We start from the raw sequence: 2,174 nt of genomic DNA, 5'->3' as shown, positions 1-2,174 counted from the left end.
AAAAACCCCTCTGCTCAGGTTAAAGTGAAGCTTTTCTGTTGTCAGTGAACTCTCAGGAGTGGCTAACAGAGGACAGGTGTGAAAGCTCAGCCCTTTCCCTCTCCACATCTGGAGCCCACAAGGATCTGGTTGGGCTGGGGTGCAAGAGCTGGCACATTGTTACCCTCTGGACCCTGTGTGAGGATCTGAGCCTTGGGGGGGCCAGCGGAGGATGGTGGGGCCCGAGGAGGCAGAGATTGACATTGTTGGGGATGAGGATGGCCAGGAGGAGGAGGCCAGGCAGAGGCCAGGGCTGTATTTCCTCAGTGCCATAGGGGATGGGGGAAGCCTGCCCCCCCGGGAAGCTGGGCAATGTGAGGCAGACTCCTCCATGGAGTGGGAAAGCGGCGAGATCTGCCTCAATGTCAGCAGCAGCAAGCCCAAGGTGGGCCTGGTGAAGCCTCCCTATTCCTACATCGCCCTGATCACCATGGCCATCCTGCAGAGTCCCCGCAAGAAGCTCACCCTCAGCGGCATCTGTGAGTTCATCAGCGGCCGCTTCCCGTATTACCGAGAGAAATTTCCCGCCTGGCAGAACTCCATCAGGCACAACCTGTCCCTCAATGACTGTTTCATCAAGATCCCGCGGGAGCCTGGCAACCCGGGGAAGGGTAACTACTGGTCCTTGGACCCGGCCTCTGAGGACATGTTCGACAACGGCAGCTTCCTCCGCAGGAGAAAGCGCTTCAAGAGGCAGCCCCAGCCAGAGGCGGACCCGGCTAAAGAGTCAGCTGGCTTCCTGCTGTGCCATAACTTTACCTGTTACAGCCGCCCCTACCTGCTACAGCCGCAGCCTGCCTTCAGCTACCTGCCCATCCCCGAGGCCAGTCTGCTACCCAGCCCAGCTCGCAGCCTGCCGTACCAGCGCCTCAACAGGAAGCTTCACCCCCCGCCGGCTGGCAGCACAGCTCTGCAGCTCCACCTCCAAACCATCGCTCCCAAACCCGGCGCCGCTGCCTTCAACCGCACTTCGTTCAGCATCGAAAACATCATCGGAAGTTCGAGCGCGGCTTCGGGGGCGTTCCCCGCCTGTTCAAACTCCCAGATCCAGTCTGATTACTGCCGCCTTCTCCACTCAGCCCCTTGCCTGCTGTCCACCGTGTTAAACATGTCCACAAGAACCGTCTATAGCTCCGGGAACAGCCCTTTAACCGGGGCACTTTCCAACAGGCAGCAGCTCCCTCTCTGCTACCCACCCTAAATGGGAAATCTGCACTGCCCTGGTATCCACCTCCCTCTCCCCCAGCTCCCCATTGTCAAAACATCGAGTCCCGACCTGGGCATGGTCCTGACTTCAAGTTGCCCTGGAATCATTGCCAATCCGTCCTTCCCAGACTTGTTGATCTTCTTTCACAGTAACAACGAATGTGTTGATTCATTTCCACTCGAGCTGAACAAGTGCACAGAGCAGGGGTGAGATAGAGAGAGAGAGAGAGAGAGACAGAGAGATGGACAGGAGCTGCCCATTGAGATTCACAGGAAGGAGTCTTTGGTCAAATCCTGCGGATGCTGGAAGTCGGAAGTAAAAACAGAAACATGCAGCAGCTTTCGGAAACATCTGTGGAGAGAGAACCCGAATGAACGTTTCTAATGCAATGTCTGAAATGTTAACTGTTGCTTCCTGACCTGCCGAGTGCTTCCAAAATGCTTCTGTCTTCATTTCACAATTCAGTGGGGGACAGAACTCAATGGTGCACATTTACAATAAGTCATCGTTATAATTAGCTTCGACTAGACAGACAGTCTAATAATGCTCTGGAACCTCACAATGGTTGTGTGGGAATGGCTCTGCTTCTCGCGTTCAATGGTCAGCAGCCGAAAGTATGTTTCAACATTATTTAATTTCAAGTTACGGGGCCACCAAACGGGTTAAGGTTTCCAATGGAGATTTTGGAGAGGAGCATCTCTCAGTCCTATTCACGGACAGACACATGCCTTTGTGGTTCGACACCCTTTCCTCGACTTGAACTCCCGTGGGCGCGGTGACCTATAGCGTACGTGTAAATAAAATGTGCTTTATGGTGAACTATTTATTTTTAAAAATTCCATCTGATGTATTTGACGATTGTTAAGAATCGACTGCAGAAATAACTTATTCCTGTGCAATAGGTCAAAAGGGTTGTGTTCCATTTTAA

The 2,174-nt window shown here is 53.4% G+C and overlaps 1 protein-coding gene across 1 annotated transcript; it reads left to right on the top strand.

The window, feature by feature from the left end:
• Positions 1-211: 211 nt before the first annotated feature.
• Positions 212-1,240, top strand: foxd5 (forkhead box D5). Its single transcript, XM_038803874.1, has one exon. It carries the CDS (start codon positions 212-214, stop codon positions 1,238-1,240), a length of 1,029 nt encoding a protein of 342 aa, XP_038659802.1.
• The last annotated feature ends 934 nt before the right edge of the window (positions 1,241-2,174 follow it).

This window comes from Scyliorhinus canicula, chromosome 8 (genome assembly GCF_902713615.1).
Source record: "Scyliorhinus canicula chromosome 8, sScyCan1.1, whole genome shotgun sequence".
NCBI lineage: Eukaryota > Metazoa > Chordata > Chondrichthyes > Carcharhiniformes > Scyliorhinidae > Scyliorhinus > Scyliorhinus canicula.
Note: the sequence above shows the minus strand (reverse complement) of the source record. Positions and strands in the feature narration are given on the sequence as shown.

Bases quoted from the DNA above. Each gene is read 5' to 3' on its own strand.
- foxd5 (XM_038803874.1), top strand. From the start codon at position 212: ATGGTGGGGCCCGAGGAGGCAGAGATTGACATTGTTGGGGATGAGGAT.